The following is a 24,419-nucleotide window of genomic DNA, read 5'->3' on the forward strand; positions in this document are numbered from 1 at the left end:
TCTATAAAAGCCAAAACGTATTATAATTCGGGCTTACTAGCGCCTAGAGGAACAGGGCGCCCAGACACCCGTGCCTCGCAATTCGTTTCCTACACCGTTTTGTGTGCCCACGTGGGGTCCACACTGCCCCAAACGTCACCAGCATCGAGAAGAAGGTGAGGGGGCAGCGGATGCCCAACTGGCGCTGGGAGGAGGAGACACCGAGGCGATGCACCAGAGAGGAGGAGACACTCGATCTACTTTTGAAATATCCAAATATAACACTTGCAACATACGTCTCAAGGCAGATGAAACACTTGAAACATGCTTAACACTTGAAAAACACCTAAAATACTTGAAAACCATTGCAAACATACACAACATCCAGATAAAACCCATACAACATATGTGTGATACATATGTAACATCTAGATAAACACACTTACAACATACGTCTGGAAAACACATATGAAACATTGGTAACAAACCTTTGCAACATACGTGTACAGCCATTGCAACATATGCAACATTCCGATCTACTTTTGTAATATCCATCTAAAGCACTTGCAACATACCTCTAAAATATCTGAAACACTTGAAACATACGCTTGCAACATGCGCTTTTAGCACAACCTGGCAGCTAGGCGGGCGGAGCACTGCATAGTGGGATACGACTGTGCGGTCACAGTGGAGAAGGAGTATGACAACCGACGGGCGGCTGTGCGGTTCTTAAGCTTAAATATTAATCTATCCTCTTGAGATTACAATTATTGGCCCTTTCTAAATCTTACTTCGATAGTGTAGGCTAAACCATCCTCTGTGCATTCATTTGAAATTATAAGACGTTTTGGTTTATCTAGATGTATAGTAAAAGTAATGTATTTAAAAAAATCAAAATAACTTATAATTTTAAATAGAGAGAGTATTTAACAGTACAGTTTAAGACATATATAAGATTATTTTTTAACATAATACAAAATGACAATTTTAATAAAAATTATATCGATAACAAGAGTTTCATATAAAATTTGTACTCCCTCCGTCCCAATTATACAAGGCAAATTTTTTTAAGTTTGACTTGATTTATAGAAAATATTAACAATATTTGTCTCTCCCTTTAAGTTGATTATAAAAATATATTCAACAAATAATCTAATGATTCTTATTATGCACCATAAATATTAATGATTTATTGTATATATTTGGTCGAAGTTAAAAGCATTTGACTTCTCGAAAGGTAAGAATGACTCTTATTTGGGTGATGGAGGAAGTAGCAACTAATATTGTGAAAATTGAAAGTAAAAAAATCTAAAATCATGATGCTATGAAACATGAGCTACAACAAAAGCTTTGCAACTTAAACCGGTAGTTAATTTATTCAGCCGAAACCTTGGACAAACATAACAATTCTGTAATGAACAACTCAAAGAGAAAGTATGTGATCCACCAACTTATCGACGGCCTGTTAAGACCCACTGCTCTCAAGGCACATCCGCAGTTTCTCCTTCAAATCCTTTGCTCTTTTCCTGATTTCAACTCCCTCATCTTCATCCATCAGCTTCTCGATGGCCTTCTCGACCTCCCCTCGCTCTAGCACACCCCTCCAACAAAATCCCAATCTTCCACGTGTCGTGCACGTACCTTGCGGTTGGCAATTGATCTCCAAAGATAGGCCTCGATAGCATCGGCACCCCCTCATAGATACTCTCCAATGTGGAGTTCCATCCATTGTGAGTCCAGAAGCCCCCCACTGCAGGGTGAGCTAGCACCTCTTGTTGCGGCGCCCACTCGATCACCTTGCCTCTACCCTCCACAGCCGACATGAACCCATCCGGGAGCTCCTGTTTGTCCACTCCAAGCACAAGGCCACGCCGAACCACCCATAGAAATGGATTGCCGTTGTTTGCCAAGCCCCATGCCATCTCCATGAACTCATCTTGAGTCACATGAGCAACACTACCAAAGCTCACATATAGCACGGAGCCAGGGGCCTGTGTATCCAGCCACTCAATGCAACTGCGCTCCTGGTTAAGTAGACTAGTCTCGGTGCCGTTATCGTTAGAGGTGATGAGCTTGTGAAGCGGACCGACGGCAAAGGGTGGAATACCTTTATGGGCAAGTTGGTCCTGGATCATCTCAAGCTCGTGGGACTCAAGAGCCTCAAATGTGTTGAGTATTGCACCGGAGGACTTTGTTGTGGTCTCCGTGGCACGATTCAAGATCTTGTGCACGATTTCTTTGTTGGGGAGCTTGCTTGGGTCAAACAGGTCCCTCACTTGTAGAGGTGGCAGCTCCTTTACCGGCATTTGTAGGTTGGACTCTGAAATGAAACAAATTGTAATGTGGCCTTGTTGGATGACGTGTGAATGTGTCATGGATATTTCTATGCTTGTAGTAAAAGTACAAATAATCTCTATCAAGGTTTATTCATGGAAAATTCGTTCCTAAAACACTGCATACATACTTCTAAAATCAGTGGTAGCATTTGTTACGGACACGGGACACGTTACGATTTACAGACCTGTGGCTGGCAGATAGCCCTTGTCGTCCATCACGGCGACGACGGCCAGCCCCGCCGGGTGGTGCACGGGGTCCGGCGCGTTGAACGCCGTGTGGAGGACGGTGACGGCGAGCCCCCGCGCGTGGAGCACCCCGGCCAGATGCAGCATCGGGCTGAGGTGGCCCTGGAACGGCAGTGGGCACAGCACGACGCGGGCGCCGCGGGATGGACGACCGCCCCCTCCGGCCATCGTTAGACTTGCCGGCTGGCTCCGACGTTCCTTGGTTGAATGCTGGATGGCTGGATACCTCGGTTCTCCAACCTTCAGTTTCAAGTGGCTATATATATATATATATATATACATATAATAACAGTAATCACTATGGGAGACGCGCTCTTTGCCGAGTATCGAAACACGGACACTCGGCAAAGAGGCAGTTTGCCGAGTACCGCACTCGGCAAAGCCGGCACTCGGCAAAGGCCGTCTTTGCCGAGTGCCAAACACTCGGCAAAGAGGGACACTCGGCAAACGTCCTCTTTGCCGAGTGTCCGGCACTCGGCAAAGAATAACCCTCGGCAAAATACCTCAGGCGACGCCGGTGGCCCCTCCGTCATCCTTTGCCGAGTGCTAGCCGTTAGCACTCGGCAAACGTGCTGTCTTTGCCGAGTGCTGCAATTGGTACTCGGCAAAAAGGTTCCTTTGCCGAGTACCAATTCCGACACTCGGCAAAGTATTTTTATTTTTTTTTATTTTTGTTTTCAAATTTTTTCTGTGGCATTTATATGGTACCTTGAAGCACATGTTCTAATTTGGAACTTTTCTATGACTTTTTGGTATATTTTTTAAATTTTTTATGTTTACTTGAATTTTTCTCGAAAAAGTAAATTTGAACTGCACATGCATGAAATATTGGAATTTAGAGTGTATTTTGAGGCTGTGTGCAGGGACATTCGTGAAATTTCGAACATTTATTTTACGAAACATGACCACCAACTTGTTAAAAAGTGTTTTTTAATTATATAAAATACAAACGAAGTCCAAAAATCACGAAACTTGTCGAGGTGTCGTGTCATCGCATGTAGAGGCTGTGGTAAAAAATTTAGAAGTTTCCGAGCAAGTTGTGACGTACGATGCCTAAAACCCAGACATCTACATGCGATGACACGACACCTCGACAAGTTTCGTGATTTTCGGAATTCGTTTGTATTTTATATAATTAAAAAACACTTTTTAACAAGTTGGTGGTCATGTTTCGTGAAACAGATGTTTGAAATTTCACGAATGTTCCTACACATGGCCTCAAAATACACTCAAAAACATGAATACCGTTTTTTGAATCGCTAAATTCTAATATTTCATGCACCTGCAGTTCAAATTTACTTTTTCGAGAAAAATTCAAGTAAACATAAAAAATTTAAAAAAATATACCAAAAAGTCATAGAAAAGTTCCAAATTGGAACATGTGCTTCAAGGTAATGTATAAATGCCACAGAAAAAATTTGAAAACAAAAATAAAAAAAATAAAAATGCTTTGCTGAGTGTCGGAATTGGCACTCGGCAAAGGAACCCGTACATCACAACTTGCTCGGAAACTTCTAATTTTTTTACCACAACCTCTACATGCGATGACACGACACCTCGACAAGTTTCGTTATTTTCGAACTTTGTTTGCATTTTATATAATTAAAAAACACTTTTTAACAAGTTGGTGGTCATATTTCGTGAAACAGATGTTCGAAATTTCACGAATGTCCCTGTACACGGCCCCAAAATACACTCAAAAACATGAATACCATTTTTTGAATCCCTAAATTCCAATATTTCATGCACCTGCAGTTCAAATTTACTTTTTCGAGAAAAATTCAAGTAAACATAAAAAATATACCAAAAAGTCATAGAAAAGTTCCAAATTGGAACATGTGCTTCAAGGTACTGTATAAATGCCACAGAAAAAATTTGAAAACAAAAATAAAAAAAATAAAAATGCTTTGCTGAGTGTTGGAATTGGCACTCGGCAAAGGAACCCGTACGTCACAACTTGCTCGGAAACTTCTAAATTTTTTACCACAGCCTCTACATGCGATGACACGACACCTCGACAAGTTTCATGATTTTCGGACTTTGTTTGCATTTTATATAATTAAAAAACACTTTTTTAACAAGTTGGTGGTCATGTTTCGTGAAACAGATGTTCGAAATTTCACGAATGTCCCTGCACACGGCCTCAAAATACACTCAAAAACATGAATACCATTTTTTTGAATCGCTAAATTCCAATATTTCATGCACCTGCAGTTCAAATTTACTTTTTCGAGAAAAATTCAAGTAAACATAACAAATTTAAAAAATATACCAAAAAGTTATAGAAAAGTTCCAAATTGAAACATGTGCTTCAAGGTACTGTATAAATGCCACAGAAAAAATTTGAAAACAAAAATAAAAATAAAATAAAAATACTTTGCCGAGTGTCGGAATTGGCACTCGGCAAAGGAACCCCTTTGCCAAGTGCCAGGCTTGCAGCACTCGGCAAAGAATATTCAGAATTTTTTTCATCTTTCGGATGAAAAGAAACCCCCCTGAATTTCTTTGCCGAGTGCCTGCATCTCGGCACTCGGCACTCAGCAAAGGGTCGCCCCACTTAACCATAGTGGGCCGACCGGCCCGCAACCACTCTCCCTCTCATAGCCACGCGCCCTGGCCCTGCCCCACCGCCATGGACCACCGGCGCAGCCGGCCCACGCCCGAGTCTGCCCTCCCTGGCCAGTGGTGCACCGCCCCACCCCAGCCCCGCCCCGCCATCGCCCGACCTCCGCCTTAGCCGACCCTGCCCCGGCCCGGCTCTACCGTCGGACACGGACCTGCTGGTGGTGCCCTGCCCTACCTGCCCCCCCCCCGCCCCTGAACCGCCGAAGTGGAGGAGAGGAGGAGCAGGGGAGTAGAGGAGAGAAGGGTGGTGGAGGAGAGGAGAAAGGAAAAGGAAGAAGGAGAAGGGAGGAGGAAGGAGAAGGGAGGAGGAGGAGCCTCGGCTACCAGCCACGCCCCTCACCGTTCGTCCCCGCCGTCGTCCCCGGCACCGCATCGCCCGACTCCACCACCACCCAAGGTATAAAGCCCCCCCGGTTGTCGGCCTTCGTGCCTTGTATGTCATTGATGGCCTTCGTGTCGTATGTGGATGTGTGGGACTTCGTGCCGTAGGTGGATGTGTGGGCCTTCGAGCCGTATATATGCTGTCAGCCATCGTGCTGGTTTTTTCTTGCAGGTTTTGGAAACCTCCCCGTACAGGGGAGGTTCTGCTGAAATTTTTAACTTATAGTATTATAATTCTTCTTTTGTAGAGCAGGACCCATCGGAGGGGACCCGAAGTACGTAGGCGACCCCAATCATCTTCGTCGGCGCTACAGTCCTACCTGCACAGCGTCGCCTCGCCACTGCCCCGCTAGCCGGACTCCACCACCACCCTAGGTATGAATAACCTCTCTTCCTTATCGTTGTCGTAGATCGGTGTAACCTAGTTAGGCGTCTCCCGTTCGAAATAGATATGGTTGGAGGTATGCGGATCTTCGCATATCTAAGACCGTATCTATTTCAGATTATCCACTTTTTTGGACAGCCCGTGGATGCATAGATGGGGTAGTTTCCATGTTTTGCTTCGATCTGAGACAGAGTTTTGGCACCACCTCCCTATTGTTCTCCGCATACACACTCTCCCTTCCAGGACGTGTATCGGGATAACAACGGGGAGGTGCTGCTGAAATTCTGTCTCAGATCGGAGTAGAGCATGTAAACTAACCTCATCTACGCATCCGCAGGTGGGATTAGGACCTATCCTCACCCATTAGACAGTAGACACGCCGTTCAGATGCAATTGGTGGTTATATTACTCGCTCATGTATATGCTAGAGGATGGATAACCATGAGTGAATGTACACGGGCCGCCCAAGTCAGGCTGAAATCACCCCTGAATGGATGGACAAGACTGAGGGTTTCTTGAACCAAGCATTTGGCAAGACAGCTAATGGAGTGAGAGACACATTCTGTCCCTGTAGCGAATGCGGAAACAGGAAAAGAAAAACAAGGAAGATCATGGGGGGACATCTTTGCAAGTATGGATTTATACCAAACTATACCCGATGGGTGTTCCATGGTGAAGCCCATCATACTAGAGAGGAGGTGGTGAGACCACGCTTGGAGGCGTTTGATGCTGATGGCGGGGTAGCAGGATGGTTAGGTGACTTTCACAAGGCAACATTCGCTGAAAGACCTACGGAGGATGAGGAGGAGGAGCCAGAGCCAACCGGAAAGGCGTTCTACCAAATGTTGTCTTCGACACAGAAGCTCCTACACGAGAAGGCAACAGTTTCTCAACTGGATGCCATTGGACGCCTAATGGGGTTGATGTCCCAGTACAATATGAGTTGAGCCTGCTTCGATGGTATGTTGGCAGTTATTGGTGGGCTGCTTCCGGAGGGTCATATTCTGCCGAGCAGCTTCTACGAGTCACAGAGACTCCTTCGTGCACTTAAGATGCCATATGAGCAAATACATTGTTGTCCAAAGGGGTGCATCCTATTTAGGAAAGATCACAAGGATGCAAAGTAATATCCAAAGTGTAAATCCTCTAGGTATGTGGAGGTAGACAAAGGTGATGGCCAGAAGGAGAAGCTTGAGATCCCCATGAAAGTCCTATGACACCTTCTGATCATACCGAGGCTCCAACGGCTATTCATGACCAAGGAGTCCATGAAACAGATGACATGGCACAAGAATGGCATTCGATACAATCCTGACAAGATGGTACATCCAACTGATGGTGAAGCATGGAAAAGCTTTAATCGCAAGCATCATGACAAAGATCTTAAGGCCCATAATGTACGTGTTGCGCTGGCAATGGATGGGTTCAATCCTTATGGAATGATGTCGGCCCCATACACTTGTTGGCATGTGTTCGCTATCCCCCTCAATCTCCCCCAGGGGTCCTCCTTCAACGACAAAATATATTCTTGATGTTGATAATTCCTGGACACCCGAGAAATAAAATGGGTGTGTACATGGAGCCTGTTTATGATGAATTGATCAGTGCTTGGAATGAAGGGGTATGGACTTACGATCGAGCTACAAAGAAAAACTTCAAAATGTATGTTTGGTACCAGTACTCTATGCATGACTTCCTGGCATATGGGATATTCAATGCCTGGTGTGTCCATAGGAAGTTCCCATGCCTGGTATGCAAGACAACTCTGGAGTTCATTTGGTTGAAGAAGGGTGGCAAGTTTTCGTCGTTCGACAAGCATCGACAGTTCCTCCCTCTTAACCATGCATTCAGACAAGACACCAAGAACTTCACGAAAGGTGTCAAGGTGACCGACCCTAAACCTTAGAAGATGACTGGTGCCTAGGTTCATGCTCAGATAGATGCTCTCATGGTCAATCCATAGAAAGATAGTCGAAAGAAAGATAATCCAAAGAAAGATTGCTTTGTGGGATATGGTGTCGAACATATGTGGACTCATAAGTCGGGCTTGGAGAGGCTTCCCTATTTTGATGACCTTCTCCTTCCACATAATATAGATGTAATGCACAATGAGAAGAATGTCGACAAAGCACTTTGGGCAACACTCATAGACATTCCTGACAAGACAAAGGACAACTCTAAGGCCAGAGTGGACCTGACAACGTTATGCGATAGACCAAAGATAGAGATGCTGCCTCCAAGAGAGGAGGCAAGATGGATGACTAGACTTGCACTACGAGTCCCACCTCCAGGCCCACATAGACTACAACGCCAAGTTCCTACTTAGGCGTGTCAACAAAGAGGAGGCAAGACGGATGACGCTGACAAGGGAGCAGTACATATAGGTAAATACAAAACATGAATATTCATTTCTTTTGAGATTAAGTATGCCTAATTTGATCTTTTGATATGTCATCTACTTGATGCCCTATATGCGATTCCAAGTTGGTGCGCCACCCACCCCGATTGCTAGGAATATATTGTGGACACCTGGTTGGACGAGGACTGGTAGAAGAAGCATGAGGAGGCCCACGATAGGCATTTGCAGATGCCAGGTGTACCTCACCATCAGGGCAGCCGCAGCCTCAGCAAATATGCAAAGGCATATGTAAGTCTCCGCCATTGCTCTAATCTAGCCGCACTCAATTCTGCATCATTTCTAACCACATGTTGTTGTCTTTCTCATAGTCGGATGCACACGGTGGCCAGCCAGTTGGTCAACTCAAGGCATATGCTCTGGCTTACATGGGCAAGGCGACGGCCGACATCGAGTATGACCCAGATACCCTGCTTGAGGCGTACACCAACTCCAGTGTCCACACCCGCCTCTCTTCGTACACGGAGGCGGCAAGGTCAGTCCATGGGCCGGGCTATGATCCGAGAACCGAGGAGCGCCTTGATCCTCAGCTCGTGATGAGGGTGGGGCAAGGCAAGAAGCATGGGTAGTTCTGGATTGGCGACGACGTACTCGACACGGCCTCTACTCCTCCTCTCCACCAGCTTCGAGTAGCGAGCACGAGCTCAAGCGTGCCCATACGCCAACGGCCGACCACGATGTCGGCACTCTAGGTAAGCATTCCTATTTCATTCGTCGTTCTTTGACTTTTACATACCTTACCTATGCATTATTGAAACATTGGGGTCAAATATTGCATGCCCAGGTGCAGGAACTGCAGTACGAGCTGGAGGTCGAGCGGCAGAGGCTACAGGCTTTGGAGGCCCAGCGGGAGCAAGATCAGCGGCAGATGGCTGAGATGATCAAGTTCATGCAGCAAATTGGTCAGCAACAAGGTTGAACGATCCCATAGACGCTGCTTGCTCTAGATCCACCTCCACAACGTCCTGATTCTACCCCGGTGAGTATAAGTACGAAGTTTTACTTTCTATGCTGAAACTTAGAGAAACCTAGTGAAACCTAGAGAAACCTAGTGGTGGTGGTGGTGGTGGTCATGGTGGTGATGTGGTGGTGGTGTGGTGGTGGTGGTGGTGAAATGTTGGTGGTAAAGTATTGGTGATGGCGGTGATGTGGTGGTGGTGGTGGTGGTAGTGGCGGATATTTATCTTGCATATTTATCTCTTCTCTTGTCGCTCACGTGCAATCTCTTCTATTTTGTGCAGCATCAATCGGGGGCGACGTCGAACCACCTTGGAGGATCGACAGGATCGCACGTTGGGTCATCCCAACCTGGACCGTCGCCGTGAGCTTCAAATAGCAGCCGTTGTGATATAATGCACTTGTGAACTTTGTGAACTATGCTTGTGTGTTTGAACTTTGAACTTGGGAGTCGAGATTGTGATACTTGTATGCTATGTTTGTGTTTGTGGTGGATTGTGATATATATTTGTGTGATATATAGTTGTGTTATATATATATATATATGATGTATATCTTGTTTGCAACGATGGAAGACAAAATACCAAAAAAATGAATTTTTTCACTTCTTTGCCGAGTGTCATGACTATGACACTCGGCAAAGCTGGGAATCTGGGACACTAAGCTTCCCAGCTTTACCGAGAGTCATGGTCAAGGCACTCAGCAAAGAAAATTCAAAAAAAAACTCCTTGCCGAGTGCCTACCTACAGCACTCGGCAAAGAAAATAAAAAAAAAACAAGCTTTGTCGAGTGCCAGATGCAGGCACTCGGCAAAGCATTTTAAAAATAAAAATAAAAAACACATTTCTTTGCCGAGTGCCGACGCGTGGCACTCGGCAAAGGGGCCGTCACCGTGACCTGGCCGTTACGGCGGCTTTTCTTTGCCGAGTGCCGTCATGGCACTCGGGAAATCCTTTGCCGAGTGCCCGACATGCGGCACTCGGCAAAGAAGCCTTTGCCGTGAAGGGATATGCCGTCAGCTCTTTACCGAGTGCAGCACTCGGCAAAGCACGTGTCTGCTGTAGTGAATGTTATATAACACCCGGGTGTTTTAGCATCCAGAACACATGATTTTTTTAGCTGTGGCCGTCAAGCTCGCAACCGCCCACGCCTGTGCTGCCGCGCGCCCGCCCGTGCCCGTGCCCGCGCCTACGCCGCCCGCCCGTGCCCGCGCCACCACCACGGCTGCGTCTGAGCACGCCTGGCATCTTCCCTAAGTTCGACGAGCTTCTTTCTTCCCCAACTCCGGCACTGCCACCAAATTTTGTCTTTGTCTTTTCATAGAAAAAATTTGTTGCTTGTGATTTATGATTTGTTACTTATGATTTGTGATTTGTGCCAAGAAGAAAGAGAGGAGAGGAGAAAATGAACAGTGTCTATGAGGAAAAAAATCCAAGTGTTCCTAGGTGCTAAAATACTCGGGTGTTAGATAGACAGACTCTGTAATAAACTGTGGGAAGAGGAACCGGGGATGATCCACCAACTATTTCTCACATTATTTATCCTCGGAGCTTGGAGGAAACTTCCTAAAGCCTCCCACGGGGATGAGCGTGCTCTCACAGCGTTTACAGGGATATGTCATGAAATAAATAAACTCTGGTCAAAGGATACGGGCATACGGCCACTGCCTAGAAAGGTTGAAATGGGCAACGGTTGTGTGTTGACGAATCTTTGAAGAAGATCGTGAAATTTTGTATAATTTCAGAACTTAAAACGTCATGGATTTGGATCCTAGATACGATAACTCCTCATAGATCCATGTATGAACCTAACTTCAGGCGCTTTTGACCAATCTAAATAGACTTACAGACGGAGGTTGTTGCAAACTGTGTTAAGCTAAACCATAACGAAAGAGGAAAGACTGAATCAGATTTTTTTTTTAATAGTATATAAAACGTTCCCGGCAGCTTCAACCTTCCCAAGAAAACTAGTCCAGGATTATTACAAAGTTGCAGCTAAAGCTACCTCCAACACGAACACGACCATGATTGTGACAAACACGATCAGAAATGACAAGTCAGACAGTATTGACACATTCTTCTGAAAATAAACGGTCATCTATGGGAGGCAAAACACTACATAGCTGGTGTCTCCAAGTGTTGGCATGAAGGAATCAACAACTTCTCTTGATCCTCAAGTTGCTGCAATGGTGCCCAAAATCGGAACCAATACTTCCTCTAAGTAAGATTCACATAAGGGGCTATTTGGATTATTTCATTCACATAAGGGGCTATTAGGCTTGGAATTGGATATTCCAACACTTTCCAAAGTTCACATATCAGCCTATCTGAAATTCATAGGGTGAGGCATGGAAATTGATTTTATAGATTACCATTTTATGTTTCTACTTTGCAACTTATAACACACTCTTCAACTCGCTCCCCTATGATAAAAATGCAACACATAAGTACCTCTCTCGTATAACCAACAATAATATACAAATATAATCATATACAACCATATTAGCTTAATCAATATGTGTCTAAATTATGATTATTAAAATGAATTCAATTCCAAGGATCCAAAAGGGGCCTAAATGTTTTTGGTTGCCATTCATAAAAAAACAATAACATTTTCTTGAGATCATACAGCCCAGCAAATTGACATAGCCCTTATCGCCATATTTAATTCACTTTATTATTCTGCCCCCTTGCGTAACCCAAGTATGAAATAAGCCATTTAAGTCTCTAGGAGGTGCAATTTTGAATGTATAATAAAAAATAGCATGCCAAAGAAATTTAGTATGATAATGTCAATCAAAAAATAGGTGTCGCATGTTTTCATGATGAGTTCATGATCACTCCGTACTAAGCAGCAAGTTTTACTCCATTCCAGTTTCGTCTATTAAGATTGTCCTTTATGAGGATACCTCCTTTTTTTAGGTACCACATAGAGATTTCAATATCTACATGTATTTTCATCAGTGTTATGCCAAATTCTTTGTTAGTAAACTGAAAATTATTAATGACGAGTAACTTCATAGATTTCTGAGAACATTACATGTTTTCTTAAACTGTGTAGATAGCTTTATCTCTACCCTCTTTGAAATTTATATTGGCTAGTCTAGCAATAAAATATTGACATTCTAATATTATGTCCCCCTACTAATGCTCTCCTGAAAGAAATATTAAATGTCATTGTACTTAGTATTATTGATATTTCAATTGATGATCTCCTAGCTATTTATCTTTCCAAAACCTAATTTGACTGTCGTCATTTAACTGAAATTTTCACACAAGTAGGAACTAATCCTATACCCCAACGAGCCCCATCCAAAAATATGAGTGGTCGTTTATTTTTGTTGCACTCAATGTTTGGTTCCTAAGATATCTTTTACACAACAGCTCTTGCTACACACCGCCTTTATTACTCAATCAAAACAATAATTAACTTAACAAGCATTTAGTTTGAGTGTTTAGATTATGCACTAAATTTTAGGATTTTTGGTTCCTAAGCCATCTTGGTCTTTTGGTTGGCAAATAATGTTTCATCTCATTAATCTATACTTCTTTTTATGTTATTCATATTGCCAGAAAAATCTCGATCTCAAATACTCCAAATTTTTAGGACTTCTCTAGGGCTCTAAAAGAAGAAGAGCATGAACGGAAGTAGACTAGACAAAATTGAGTTCATATTAGTACTAGCCTAAGACCAACACACAAATGTTTTCCTTCCCACACTGCTATTCTCTTCTCAGTTTTTTCTTGAATCACTTCAATCCATATTATCAAGTTTCTTAATATGCATTGGGATGCCAAGATATAAAAAATGGTATGATCCTACTTTGCAACCAAATAATTGTGAGTATTCTCTCTCACAATCTTTTGCTTGAACAAAACAAAAAATCTAGCTTTTGTGGAAGTTGATTTTAAGACCATATAATTGTTCAAAAGCACAAAGAATAATTTCATGTCCTTTACTTGTTCAATATCATGGTCCGTATTGTAATATTTACAAGGTATCCTCCACTAAATAAAGGCACTACACCTTCTATTTTCTCATTTTCCTTGGTTTTAGCAATAATGATTGCCAACATGCTAATCACTATCTTAAACAGTATTGGAGGTAATGGATCACCTGGCTAAATCCATTTTCCATTTGGAAGTAAGAACTCATATGACCATTTACTTTAATTCCTACATTACCATCCTACATAAAACGACTCAATACACTTATACAACATTTCCGTATTTTTTGTAAAATTAAATTTTCTTACACTTTTTTCAAAAGCTATTTTAAAAATCACACAATTATTTCTTTACGTATATATTGTGAGTTATTTTATGGAGATAATAATCACACCACCCATTATATTCCTTCTTAGAAAAAATAGTTTATAGGTTTTGATCACCTTTTCAAAAATCAACAAAATACCATTTGTGGTCATTTTAGTAAAAACTTAAAACTAACATTCAGAGAATGGCCTCTTTATGCTTTGATACAAATATTACTACTTCATAGTTTAGACTGTGAAAAGGTAATGTCCCATTATGAAAGTCCTTGGAAAGGATCGTATTGTCATTTGTATAGCACTCCAAAAGGCTGATAAAACTCATGAAGAAATCCATTATATTAGGATCTAGAGCTTTATTATTTTTCATTTGGAAGATTGCATATCCCATCTCTCGTTTAGTAAACTATGCCATCAACATATTCTTTTCTATGTCAAGGGACTCTTAAGGGATGCATGCCATCTTACCATGATTCCACCATATATTGCTATGCTTACAATATGAGAAACCAAAGACATTCTTTTAATATTTAGTGATGTAAATTTTTAGTTCTTCATCACCACAAATTATCCTTTCTCTCGTTCAAACCAGTAAATTTGAGTTTTCCTATGTTTATCACTAGCCACTAATTGAAAGGATTTTGTGTTACTATCTTTCTTATAGCAGGTTCTTAACTTTAGCTCTTTGATACTATTTAATATCTTTTTCTATGCTACTATGTTGTGCAATTTTTAGTAGTCAAATCTTGTACCCTATGAGAGAGAGGGTGGATGGGTAGGGGAGGGGTACCTGCCAACTGGTTGGAGCCGAGTAACCCTCCGACCATGACACCTCGCATCGCATGACAAAAAGTTTTGTGGGCCGTTGTGCTGTTGTGCTGGGCTACATGCTTCATAGCAGTCTGGATCATTCCTGGGTTTCTTTATTGCTCAGGGAGGAGGTTCTACCAAGGCCTGTTCGCTGGTCCGAAACTTGCCTGAAACTAACTGAAAACACTGTTTCGGCTGAAAAAAGAAGCCGAATAAACCGAATATAGGGTAAGCCGAACAGGGCCTAAGACAACAAATTGGGTGGTGTCATGGTTTTCAACGGATCTGAAAAAGTCTTAGTTTACAAACCAAGCACACAAATTAAATTCACATTGCGTTTCTTGCAATAAATCCTCCAAAACTAGATTTTACTTCGCTCTATTTGGATAATATGAAGTAAACGAACATTTTCTTTTATTGAGCATGGATAATGTTCTAGATTTAGAAAAAATATTCGGTCCTCACAAAAAGAATGTTCTAGGTTCATGAGACCGATATTTTAGATTTAGGAGAATAAAATTTTAGATTCAGGTGAATGAGGTTTGATAATACACGAGTCTAGTAGTAGAAAATCTTGAACATCTCATGGATATTGTTGGAAGAATTGAAATATATTGCACATCTTTTGGATAGTACATGAACAATCTGCAATATAGCATATAACAGCGTGCATGTACCGTGTAAATAAAATATATTATGGAACATCTCAAGGATACTATGTAAACATTACAAAATATACCATAGAACATCTTATGAGTACCATATAAATAATCAAAGATACAATATGGAATATCCCATGAATACTATATGAACAACCCCGAAATATGCCATGGAACATCTCATGGGTAGTGTGTGAACAATTAAAGTATGGAAATAAAAACATTAAAAATCTCATGGGTAGTATAAAAACATTACAAAATCCACTATGTATGGAAATAAAAACAATAAAAAAATAAAATAATTAAAAATCAAGACAATTGATTTCTTTACAAAAATCATGTCGTAATAGAGGAAAAAATAAAAAAGGGAATAGAAAGGAAAAAAATAGAAAAATCCCATAGCTGCCATATGAACAATAAAAAAACATGGTGGGACATCCAATGGATATTACGTGAACAACAAAAAATATGCCATGGAACATCTAACAAATATTACAAGAACACTAAAAAACAATATGCACGGAAATAAAAAATAAAAATAAAAAATATTAATTAGAATAGAATAAATAAAAAAGTAGGAAAAACGAAACTAAAATACAAAATAAAATCCAAGTGATATAAAAAATGAAAATAAAAGGGTTAAGAAAAATAAATAGATAAAATAAAAGAAAAATAAAAAATAAGGATTTATTGGGCCTAAAACTTACACTCTAGATGAACCTTCCTGGGTGCGATGGTTGGAGGCTTGTTTCCATAGACAAAATGGGCTAATTCCATAGCTCGGACTGAATTACTATATTTATATATACACATGATATTAGAGAGTGGAGTGGTTTTTTTCGTGCCTTTTTTTTACTTTTTAAACTGTCCTCATGTTCTCTGTGTCTCAATGTTACCCGGACTAGATCATGATCTGTATTAGAACAACTTACATCTAACAATGTACAGAGTATGATCATAAGACTTGACTTTTATTGCAACACCATACGGTAGTCAGCAAGGAAACCCCAACCTATTTTTTTTATAATTTTTTAGTATAGGCCTGTTTAATTCGCTGCCACGGGGAGTCGAATTTAAGCCTACCGCATGCTACTCAGGTGCTCTAACCACTAGGCTAAAGGCTCTTCGCACCGTACAGGTATGTTTGATAGCTATGGAAAAAATATCAGCTGTTATTGACAGGAATTGAGAAAGAGAACACTATAATTGACAGGAATTGTCCATAAGAATATCAGCTATTAAGCTGCAATTGTAAACACTTAGCACATACACACAAGAGAAGGTTCACAGAGATTGTATGTAGTTAACCAACTTGTCAATGGCAATCTGAGAAGGCCCAGAGCTCTCCAAGCAGCCTTCTACTTTCCCCCTAAGCTCCTGTGCTCTTTCCCTCATCTCATCTCCCTCCCGCTCACTCATCAATTTCCTAATCGCGTCCTTGATCTTCCCCCTCTCCAGCTCCCCTTCGAGCTCGAACCCAACACCCCAAACATCCTGCACATACCTCGTGTTCATCATCTGGTCCACGGCGTCCGGCCTGCAAATCATCGGCACCCCCTCGCTGATCGCCTCCAGGGTGGAGTTCCAGCCGCAGTGGCTCCAGAACCCACCCACCGCGCGGTGGGCAAGCACCTCCTGCTGCGGCGCCCACCGGACCACCACGCCTCTGCCGGCCCTGACCACGTCCTCGACGCCATCCGGCAGCCGCCGCCGCTGCACGCTGTCGTCGTCACAGCAGCCTCGTACCTGGTTGGGTCGGACGACCCACAGGAAGGGGTGGCCGCTCTCTGCCAGACCCCAGGCCACCTCCAAGAACTCGCTCGAGTCCATGGCTGCCAAGCTCCCGAAGCTCACGTACAGCACTGACCCGGAGCGCTGCGCGTCCAGCCACTCGATGCAGCTGCGGTCCGGGGCGAGCAAGCTGCTCCCGGCGCCCCTGGAGGAGTTAGAGGAGAGCTTGTGGAGAGGGCCGGCAGCGAGGATCACCGGGAGGTCGGCGAGCTCGTCGCGGAGCCTCCCGATCTCGGCCGCCTCCAGAGCCTCGAACGTGTTGATGACCAGGCCGGAGCAACCTCTCACTGTCTCGCTGGCCCGGGCCAGGACTCTGCGGACAAGCTCGTGGTCGCTGTGCTTCGAGTAGAAGAGGTCCTTCACTCGTAGAGGTGGCAGCTCCGGCACCGGCGTGCACAGCTGCGACTCTCGCGGTGGCAGGTAGCCCTTCTCGTGGAGCATGGGGTACGCCAGGAAGCAACCGAAGCAGGCGGCGCTCCCGGTGCGGAGCACCAGCGTGGGCAGCCCGATCTTCCTGGCCGCCCTGTGCACGGCGAGGAGGTTGGCGTCGATGAAGAGGCACGCGGCGCGGGGGTCCGCGAGAGCGGCGGACGCCAGCGCTTCCGCGACGGCCGCGGAGGAGGACGACTCCATGGCGGCGTTCATGGCGAGGATGATGTCGATGATCCTCCCCGTGGCGGCGACGTCGGCGGGCGTGCCGTCGGGGACGGCCACGAACCGGAACTCCGGGTGCCGCGCCGGGTCCAGCGCGTTGAAGCGCGTGTGGAGCACGGTCACCGCGAGGCCCCGACCGTGGAGCACCCCCGCCAGGTGTAGCATCGGGTCGATGTGGCCTTGGAACGGCAGCGGGAACACCAGCACGCGCCGCGCGCGCGGCTGAGGACCAGGGCCGCCGCCCCTGCTGCCGTTGCCGTCGCGAGCTTCTTGGGCGCCGGCCATTTTTGCTAGCTGTGCGCGGGCGTATGCTCGGTGACGGTGTGAGTGCTACAATGAGCACGTACTGGTGGATGGGCAAACAAGTTCGACGACGTACACGTGCTACTGAACAGATCGAGGCTATCAGTGACGCGAAAAAAAAATTATGTTTCGTGTCGATGATCGGATAATTGGATGAATTATTGGTTGGTATACATGCGTCATGCTGCATGCGTGGCAACAAACTTTTGTCCTAGAGAAGAGAAAGAAGTTCTGATCCATTTGCTACGTCCAAACGGCGGCCGGCGACATGCATGTGCCCAATGAAGCGGCATGCAGCTGCTTCGTTTGACGTCATTGGTGACGTTATTTGAACAAGCGTGGTCAGGCGTTGTCTGATGCTGTCACTCTCCAAAGTGCAAACTGATCATAGAGATAATAATGTATTACGAGGACTGCCTTTTGTCAGGGCAATCGCACGAGTAGTTTGATCAACCCGGACAATGCAAGGTAGCTGCTGACAACAAAACAACTCCACGTCTGCACTCCGTCATCACGGTCTCCATCAACCCGATGCAGTGGCGGAGGACGAAAAAAATTTAAGGTAGGACGAAGTCGATAACATAGATAGTAAAGTAATATCTTTCAAAAAGGTTCACTAGACGAAGTGATAGTCAAGCACAAAATATATAAGTAAAACCATTTAGGATAAATCGAACTATAGAAAATACAAGCAAAGTCATCTAACCATGTGACGATGAAGCTTCAATCACGCCTAGGCGCCCTTGGCAATTGCATTTGCCTATCTTTTTTGTTTTGAAATGTTTTCTCTTGATCTTCTCAAGATCAATTCTTTGGAATATTTCTCGCTCAATGTAGCACACCATTAAGTCATTAAGCCAAGCATCGGACATCTTGTTGCGCAATACTATTTTGATATTCTTCATAGCCGAAAAGACCTGTTCAACTCATGCCGTTGCTACCGGTAGTATCAATGCCAACTCAATTAGACGATAAACCAATAGAAAGCAGTATGTCTATCAAGTTCAACCATTTGTGCAGCTAGACTTGCCAGATCATGACAATCTCTAAATTCCTCAAGTCTTCTCACATGAATAATAAATAACTCAAGTTGATCTTTTATACCCTCTTCTTGGAATAGGAGAAATCATCATAATATATCTCATCAGTAAGCCGAGCAAGATTTTCCACATCAAACTTAGAGAATGAATCTCTCGGGTCAAGACAAGAAAAGCAAACAAGCAATTTTCAAGATACCTCGTTAAACCGATGATAAATTCTGTGGTAATAGCATTTATAGCAGCATAGAACGTATCAACACGAAAATAATGGTCTTGAGTGATGTTCTTACCCCCTTTTCTTGATCTGCCAAATCTTGGTACTGCTTCATTCATATTTGGTATTGGAATATCATTTTCACTGCAAAATTTTGTGGCTTCCTGTATAGTGGCTCCCAACCATCATTCCTCAAATTCAACAAACATGTTTTCACATCAATAACCATAGACATAGCTTGAACAACATTTTGATCCTTCCTTTGCATGATAAGAGAGAGCTCACAACTCCCGATGCAAACAGATCATATAGTATCACAACTCCCAAGCCAAATGCCAAAGTTTGTTCACTTAACCTCACGCCGCTTGTTTGCTCGATCGGTGAAAATCCGTGCGTTTCATTCCTTCCTTCCATATCTTCCAATAGACTAGAAGAAGTAGTGGTCGCACTACCTCGCCCGAGCGCTCATGCCTATCACGTGCCACTGCTACGAAACTGAGGACATATCGGTGTAGATCATTCTCGTAGTGCCTGTGTCATGCACAATGAGAAGATTCATCGATACCACACAATGTTTGACGGCGTTTTTTTTTCAATTTTCATGGTGAAGCACCCATGGATCCAATTTTAATAAAAAACAAACATTGCCCATCATGCTACTTCTTCAAGCTTGGAAAGTTATCTTTTGTGTAAAACCATATACGAGGCACCCACAAATCCAAGTCAAGAGGAAACTTGAATCTGGGTGATTGGATGTACGACCATGCTAGTTGAGCTAACCTCACTTCCTATACGAAGGGGTGGACAATAGACTAATTTGTTGTCCTACAAAAATGAAGCCAGACTTTAGTGTGCAGCAGGGCGAACACTTGAGAGATATAATTATTGCCTTTGTCTTATTCAGGTTTGGAAGTTGCCTTGCTTAACCTTGTCTAGTATGTGTAGACCCTGTAAATATTCTTGAAACTCCTTTACTAATGCATGCTTAGCAGATTTTCTGCCGTCTATTTGTTTGGAAGGGCAAAAAAAAAAAAAAAAAAAAAAAAAAAAAAAACTGAAATCACGAGGCGTCTGCCCAAGCCCAACCTCTCGCCAGTGCCGCACATCAGGCGTCGGAAAACTTGGGCTGTCTGTACCTTATGGGCCGGGCCGTGGCCCAGGACACAGCGTGGACGGCTAATGAACCAGGCTCTTCGTATCGTGTCAAAAACATCATGGCCTGATTTCGGATCCTCGGCTTCCTCTCTAAAAAAAAATGGAGTCTATTTCTCTTAAATTTGGTCATGTCTGGATAATTCCTAAACTAAAGTATGATTTGATTTACTCTTACTATTTCAATCGGTTCAATTACTTAGCAAAATTAGTTTTTTTATGTATGCATTGAGTTTTAATTTCAAAAATGATGAGGTGATAGAAGACATCATATTTTAAGTTAAAAATCATCATCGTTATGTTTCATAGAATTTATAAATCTAATTTTATTTTATTACTAGATGGCCTAACCTATCAAAAAAAACTTTTATGATGTATTTTTTTTACATAAATTATGATGTCTACGAACTAAAGCTCAACTTATGCACATGGTAACAAAAATAACAAATCTTGGTAAAGTGTAAACTGAAACAATTTAAATAGTTAAAGCGAGTATATCAAACCACATGTGACCATAGGGGTTATCAAGACATACCGTCTTCGTTCCAAAATAAGTGCACATCTCGCATTTTGAGAAGTCAACGAGTTCTAAGTTTGACCAAATATATATAAAAAAATATTAATGTTTATAATAGCAAATAAACATCATTAGATAAATTACGTCATATATTTTTGTAGTAAACCTATTTCAAGATATAAATATTAATAGTATTTTTTCTAAAAATTTAGTCATATTTGAGAATGTTTGACTCCTCGAAATACGAGATGTTACTTATTTTGGGACGGAGGAACCATAAGAGTGTGTTTGAATGCATGGACTAAAGTTTAGGGGTGCCACATCGGGTGTTACATGGGGTGTCACATAGAGTGTTCGGATAGTAATAATAAAATAAATTACAGAGGTCCTCAGTAATCCGCGAGATGAATTTATTAAGTCTAATTAATCCGTCATTAGTGCATATTTACTGTAGCACCATATTGTCAAATCATGTACTAATTAGGCTTAAAAAATTTATCTCGTAAATTAGTCTCAATCTGTGTATTTAGTTTCATAATTAGTCTATATTTAATACTCCATATATGTGTCCAAATATTCGATGTAACATGAACTAAAGTTTAGAGGAGGAAACAAAGTAATTTGGACTTTTCCTGAAAAGGAAAAAAGATTCAAAGCCTTTATACCTGTTAGAGTGTGGGTGCGGGTGCCAAATTGCACATATGTAATCGACCGATGTGGCGGAGCTCGTAACAGAATAGAGGGGGGGGGGGGGGGGGGGGGGGGCAGTTTGTAACGTCGAATCTCATTCTAGGAATTCAACTCCCGTAAACACAAAAGATGTATATTCTTGTTGTTCTTTGTCTTGCCTTTGCCAATCTAGTTAAGATAGTAAGAACAGGAGATTGTTTATAAAAGGAAATATATACGAACTAAAAAAATTGGGATAAGAAAGTAGCACATCTTAATTTCTCATAAAAAATAATATCGATCAAAAGTAATTAACTTTTAAGAGTTGCTGGATATACCATTCAACTCCATTTAGCATTCGGAAAGTCAGAAATATGGAAGCAAATAAACAATATTGAATCTTCCTACCTACACACCATGAGTGATCAGCAGAACAGGTAGGATGGATAGGATCAAGTCACTGCAGGGGACTGGAGAGAACAACAGCTACAGAGCTGCAACTTCCAAGACAGCTGCTACGCGAGCGCGAGTCTAGAGGGCGGACTGGCGGAGGCCGCAACACGCAGCTATGCATGCGTGCTTGTGCCGAGCGACAACGGCGCTGTCCGCTGCTTGGCCTGCTGCAGTTGTTGTTCCACAATCTAAAGGCCAAGACGGCAAGACTCAGAGACAAGCATTTAGTGCTGTAGCTGGCAGGCCAATAGCAATGAACGTTTGAGCCTCTAGTTCGGTAGTTGATCGACATGAACGACCGATAGACAGCCTGTTCGCTTGCTCGTAAACGATCGTAAATTTCCAGTCGGGAACAGTGTTTTTCTCTCACACTAAACCAGCCAGCAGTAAATAATCCACGATCGTTTACGGCCTCCCGAACAGGCTGAGAATCACTAAAATATTTTCCAGGACAAGGACTATATATCCAGCTAACAAAAATGAGGAATTTGCTTCATTGTATTGACCATTCAGTTTCCAGTTGCCTGTGTACAGAACTTTGTTGTTCGCTTGAACTGTTTATCAGCTATGGTACAGTGTTTTTCTCTCACGACAAACCAGCACCAACTGATTTATCGTCCGTAGAAATCATCAGCCGAACAACTCTGATCGCCTATTGGTTCATTAGCTTGTGTTCTTTGGTTCTTTTGCAGCCACACGATAATTCTCTTTCCGGACAACCTGCAAAAAGCTCAGTGAGCCACAACATACACTTGTCTGTCTAATTAACAAATACAACTACAAGTCAATAACGCAGCACTACCAAACCACCCATGTGTCCCTAGCCACAACAAATTCATAGAACATGCGTAGCAGTTGTGGAAAACTTTTTCCTAAATGACAACTTGGTTTAGACGACAGATCAACCAGCGACAGCGAGAAGCGTTTTGGTTTTTTTAAATGGCGTGTGCTCCTGCTGCGTAGCTATGTGCTGTCTGCCGATCGAGACGAGCTGGCAGGCACGCGATCCCCATGCTTCACCAAAAGGGCTATCTGCCTCATGCTTCACCAAAAGGGCTATCTGCCTCGGATGCTTCTTGGCGTACCCCATGCTTCACCAAAAGGGCTATCTGCCTCCTCGAGGTCAGTAAGTTGACTAGAGCATCCCTGCATCGGAGCATACATGATAGTAGAACTCTCGGAGACCTCCTTTTCTAAACTGATCAGCATGAACAGTTGTACTGAAGAAGTAGTGCGTGCTGTTACTTGATTTATGCTCTGTTTTAGAGTCCAAACTCTACATGCCAGTGAAAGAGCTACCGCCGCTGAGGGTAAGGGACCTCTTCTATTCAAGCTGGAGCAACCACAAGAAAATGCGCGAGTTACTCGCTCGGGCCAACGAAGCAATGAAGAATTCCTCCGGTGTCGTGATCAACACACTCGATGCTCTGGAGACAGCAGAGCTGAAGAGGATCTTCGAAGAGCTCAACATCCCTATGGTACTTGCTCCTGGCCCTCTCCATAAGCTCTCCTCTAATAGCACAAGGAGTAGCACGATGGAGCTGGACCAAGACTGCAGCTGCATCGAGTGGCTGGACAAGCAGCCCTCGGACTCCGTGCTGTACGTGAGCTTCGGAAGCCTGGCTTCACTGGACTCCAGTGAGTTCTTGGAGGTGGCTTGGGGCTTGGCCAACAGTGGCCACCCTTTTCTGTGGGTGGTTCGCGCAGACTCGGTACGGGGCTTCTTGGATGGCCCGGATTTTCCGAATGGCTTTGAGGCTGCAGTTCATGGCAGGGGCAAGGTGATCCGGTGGGCGCCGCAGCTGGAGGTGCTGGCGCACCCTGCGGTCGGTGGATTTTGGACCCACAGCGGCTGGAACTCCACGCTGGAGAGCATCAGTGAGGGCGTTGCGATGATCTGCAGGCCTCAGTTCGCGGATCAGATGATGAACACGAGGTACGTGGTGAACACATGGGGTGTAGGGTTGGAGCTGGAAGGTGAGCTTGAAAGAGGCAAAATAGAGAAGGCCGTTAGGAACCTCATGAAGGAAAAGGAGGGAGAGGAGATGAGGGATAGAGCTAAGGAGCTTAAGAAGAATGTAGCAGATTGCTTGAAAGCTGGTGGGACTTCTCAGATGGCCATTGATAAGTTGGTGGATTACATACTTTCAATGTGATCTATGTATGCTGCTTATATTGTTTTGGCTGTGGAATCTAAACTGTTTTATGTTCAGGCATTCTAGTATTGAGGTGGTTTATACAAACAAAAGAGTACGATTCCGAATCAAGTATATCATCTTGTATGAAAGCCGGTTTACAAGAAAAAAGTCGGTTAGCATGGGCTTTCTGCACCCTTTCATCACTAAAAAAAGTAGGGATATTAATTGTGCAAAGCAATGAAAAAGTACTACACTGCGCAAATTCCAAGAACTGCGATTGCCCATTACCAATGACAAAACTTCAATGTTGTAGTCTGCAGGTTATTTTTTCTACTACTTCAACTCTTTTTTTTTAACAAGCCCACCAGAAGAGCTGCCGATTATATTAATAAAGAAGAAATTCTAAATTGGATAGACAATAGCC

The 24,419-nt window shown here is 43.3% G+C and overlaps 2 protein-coding genes and 1 pseudogene across 2 annotated transcripts; 1 reads left to right on the forward strand and 2 right to left on the reverse strand.

Moving 5' to 3' along the window:
• Nucleotides 1-1,444: 1,444 nt before the first annotated feature.
• LOC136548239 (UDP-glycosyltransferase 76C2-like) lies at nt 1,445-2,729 on the reverse strand (annotated as a pseudogene).
• Nucleotides 2,730-16,270: 13,541 nt separating this feature from the next.
• On the reverse strand, nt 16,271-17,938 carry LOC136549538 (DIMBOA UDP-glucosyltransferase BX8-like). The gene has a single exon (XM_066540843.1). The coding sequence runs from the start codon at nt 17,792-17,794 to the stop codon at nt 16,349-16,351; it is 1,446 nt and encodes a 481-aa protein (XP_066396940.1). The 5' UTR covers nt 17,795-17,938; the 3' UTR covers nt 16,271-16,348.
• A 4,645-nt stretch (nt 17,939-22,583) lies between these two features.
• LOC136549540 (DIMBOA UDP-glucosyltransferase BX9-like) lies at nt 22,584-24,118 on the forward strand. The gene is made up of 2 exons (XM_066540845.1): nt 22,584-22,979; nt 23,124-24,118. Exons 1-2 carry the CDS (start codon nt 22,823-22,825, stop codon nt 24,011-24,013), a joined length of 1,047 nt encoding a protein of 348 aa, XP_066396942.1. The 5' UTR covers nt 22,584-22,822; the 3' UTR covers nt 24,014-24,118.
• Nucleotides 24,119-24,419: the final 301 nt, after the last annotated feature.

The sequence above is a fragment of the Miscanthus floridulus genome, chromosome 4 (assembly GCF_019320115.1).
Source record: "Miscanthus floridulus cultivar M001 chromosome 4, ASM1932011v1, whole genome shotgun sequence".
Taxonomy (NCBI): Eukaryota; Viridiplantae; Streptophyta; class Magnoliopsida; order Poales; family Poaceae; genus Miscanthus; species Miscanthus floridulus.

What these genes read in the sequence shown, in the direction of transcription:
- LOC136549538 (XM_066540843.1), bottom strand. Translation starts at nt 17,794, where the DNA reads ATGGCCGGCGCCCAAGAAGCTCGCGACGGCAACGGCAGCAGGGGCGGC.
- LOC136549540 (XM_066540845.1), top strand. Translation starts at nt 22,823, where the DNA reads ATGTGCTGTCTGCCGATCGAGACGAGCTGGCAGGCACGCGATCCCCAT. An exon ending in GGGCTATCTGCCTCCTCGAG is followed by an intron (nt 22,980 to 23,123) that starts GTCAGTAAGTTG and finishes GCTCTGTTTTAG; the next exon opens with AGTCCAAACTCTACATGCCA.